General features: G+C 40.8%; 1 protein-coding gene across 1 annotated transcript; it reads left to right on the forward strand.

The window, feature by feature from the left end:
- Positions 1-1,771: 1,771 nt before the first annotated feature.
- Positions 1,772-2,765, forward strand: LOC145098110 (secreted RxLR effector protein 161-like). The gene is made up of 2 exons (XM_079035783.1): positions 1,772-2,294; positions 2,632-2,765. The coding sequence occupies exons 1-2, from the start codon at positions 1,772-1,774 to the stop codon at positions 2,763-2,765; spliced, it is 657 nt and encodes a 218-aa protein (XP_078891909.1).
- Positions 2,766-3,197: the final 432 nt, after the last annotated feature.

Genomic DNA, 3,197 nt, shown 5'->3' on the forward strand with positions numbered 1-3,197 from the left:
CTGTAAGCGTCTCAACAAAAATCTGTATGAGGGCCTTAACAACCACAAACTAAATGTCCGATTCTTTCACATCTTTGGGTGTAGGTGTTTTGTGATCAACAACAAGGATCATCTTAACAAGTTTGCACAGAAGTCAGATGAAGGCATTTTCCTTGGATACTTAATAAACAAAGTAGCCTATAGGGTTCTCATCAGACGCACGAGGCTAATAGTCGAAAGCTTCGACATCAAATTCGATGACTATTACGTCCGCAACACTGCTCCATCAAATGAAACAAAAGCAATCCTGGAAAGTGATATTCCAGCCTCTTCGGGTCCCCTAAACATAGTTGAAATAAACTATTATGATCTTTTCGACCCCGTAGAGACAACTCAACTCTCGTAAGTTTTGGTGTCTCCGGAAGCTCAACAACATCATGCTGAAGTTTCTGGTCCTACTGTATCTAATGATTTGTCACTCAATACTTCTGCCTCGTTGGTTGAGGGGGAAAGCTCCACTCCGGATCAAGTTACAACCATCGAGGTTCTAGTACCTGAGGAAGCAGCTCCGGTTCCTATCTTCATAATTACTCTCCCATCAAATGTCTCCTCGTACTTAGACGATGAAGATATAGAGAACATTGACACTGAAATCGATCCAAGGATTATCATTCTCTCAACAATCCAGGGGAACCTTCTAAGGTTCAGGGGGAACTCCCGTTCGCAATCCAGGGGGAACCTCTCTCAATTACTCAAGTAAATGCTAATCCCACTTCCCCAGTCCAAGACAATTCTGCAGGCTGCTCACAAGTCTAGGAGCAACTTCCCTCTTCTTCTGCAGAGTCTTCAGATATTGAAGACATTCCCTCCACCACAACCGCTGATCATCTGCAACCTCGTCTACATGTCTGGACGAAGGACCACCCACCGGGTCAAATCATCGGAAACCCGTCCGCAGGTATCCAAACTCGATCCTCTAAAGAGTTATCTGACCGCTGTCACTATGCAACGTTTATGTCCTCGGTCGAGCCCAGAACCATCAAAGAAGCTTTAATGGAGCCCGACTGGATATCCGCAATGCAAGAGGAACTGGCGGAGTTTGAAAGAAACAAAGTGTGGCAACTCGTTCCGAAGCCAAATGGTCACACTGTTGTTGGTACAAGATGGGCGTAAAAGAATAGATTGGATGAATCCGGTGCGGTCTTCAAAAACAAAGTGAGACTAGTTGCTAAGGGGTATAGTCAACTTGAAGGTGTTGACTATGATGAGACATACGCCCCCGTAGCCAGGATGGAGGCCGTATGCATCTTCTTAGCGTATGCTGCTCATAAGAACATCAAATGGATGTAAAGAGTACCTTCCTGAATTGTGAATTGAAAGAGGAGGTTTATCTTCAACAATCTCCGGGCTTCGAATGTCATGAATTCCCAAATGACTGTTACAAGCTTGAGAAAGCAGTTTATGGTCTAAAGTAAGTGCCAAGGGCGTGGTACGAGACTCTCTTAGAATTTCTTGTCTCGTCCGGATGCAAAATAAGAGTGATTGGCCCCACTTTATTTAGATAAGCGAACGGTAATCACCTTATGCTTGTATAAATATATGTGGATGATATTGTCTTCGGATCAACTGATCAGGGGATGGTGGATGAATTTGCAAAGCTCATGACCAAAAAGTTCCAAATGAGCATGAATAGAGAGATTAATTCTTTCTAGGACTTCAAGTAAAACAAGTCCCTCAAGGGATATTCATCCATCACAAGAAATACACCTCTGAATTGTTGAAGAAATACTCAATGGACAACTGTTCCTCTGCCAAGGTTCCTATGGCCTTCGGATATAAGATTTCTGTTGATCCTTCCGGAGAATCAGTAGACCACAAAACTTATAGAGGAATGATTGGCTCATTGATGTACCTCACCGCAATTAGACCAGACATTGTCTTCGCAACAGGCTTATGCACAAGATACCAGGCCGATCTGAAAGTATCACATATGACCACAGTTAAGCAAATTCTCAGATACTTAAAAGGAAGCAAAGCTCTAGTTCTCTGGTATCCCGCAAGGAACAACTTCTGTCTTCAGGCATTCACTGATGCGGATCATGCCGGATGCAGATTGGATAGAAAAAGCACTTCAGGTGGCTGTCAATTTCTTGGTGGAAGACTCGTCAACTGGTCATCAAGGAAACAAAATTGTGTATCATTGTCTACTGCAGAAGTTGAATATGTAGCCGCAGCCAGCTGTTGTTCACAAGTCTTGTGGATGAAAACTCAACTTATGGACTACGGATACAGGATGCTGCGGATACCGATTTACTGTGACTCAGAGAGTGCTATAGCGATTTCACACAATCCTATTCATCACTCTAATACAAATCATATTGAACTACGATATCATTTTATCAAAGACCACATTTTCAAAGGTAACATTGAACTACTTTTTGTTAACACTCATGAATCCAGACCCGCAATTCTTTTTGAATTGATAGGTACCGCAGACCACTTCTGGTCTCCGTTGAGGTCCTAGTTGAATATATCTATCATACATGGTTTCAATATACTTTGTGTGCCGCAGTATACATTATGTACCGCAACCATATATCATACCTATATTTCTAAGGTGCTTATTGTTTGTTATTTATGATATTGTTCAAGTGTTCCTCTCGGTTGCTTTTACCGCAGTCTCTTTACCATCCACCATAATGATGAATCTATCCGCATTGATGATCCAATCCACAATAGTTGTTCAATCCGTAGTTGCATTGAATGCACCTTCAACTACTTCATAATTCCCCGGAACGTTGTGTGCTATTTAATGATCCTTTATTAAATAAGCAACACATTCTCAAAAAACATTTGTTGTGTAGCACATCATGTTTCAATTCTTTCTCTTTTCAAAATAATCTTTTGTCAGACCTATTTCAGGTTTGATTCCAAATAAATCAGTTTCCCATAAAAGAAATCTTTTTAGAAATCTTTTTCCTTAAACTGTCAAATCTTCTTGCCCCAAGATGTCTAATCTGTTCAAATTCCACCTTTATTCAACAGAATAACTCCCCTCACCACACGTTCTTCAAAAGTGTGATAATGGGCCTGACATTTCATTAAATGCTACATCTTTAGAAAAATCAAAATTTTAAACTTCTTTTCATTTATTTTATTTATGGCTGATAATGACTAAAACCCAAGGGTTTTTATCTTTAACCGCCACATATAGGGTA

The sequence above is a fragment of the Lactuca serriola genome, chromosome 4 (assembly GCF_051521515.1).
Source record: "Lactuca serriola cultivar US96UC23 chromosome 4, Lser_US96UC23_V15, whole genome shotgun sequence".
In the NCBI taxonomy this organism is placed as follows: domain Eukaryota; kingdom Viridiplantae; phylum Streptophyta; class Magnoliopsida; order Asterales; family Asteraceae; genus Lactuca; species Lactuca serriola.

Bases quoted from the DNA above. Each gene is read 5' to 3' on its own strand.
- LOC145098110 (XM_079035783.1), top strand. From the start codon at position 1,772: ATGGACAACTGTTCCTCTGCCAAGGTTCCTATGGCCTTCGGATATAAG. The intron at 2,295-2,631 runs GTGACTCAGAGA...ATATTGTTCAAG, and splicing joins GCTGCGGATACCGATTTACT to TGTTCCTCTCGGTTGCTTTT.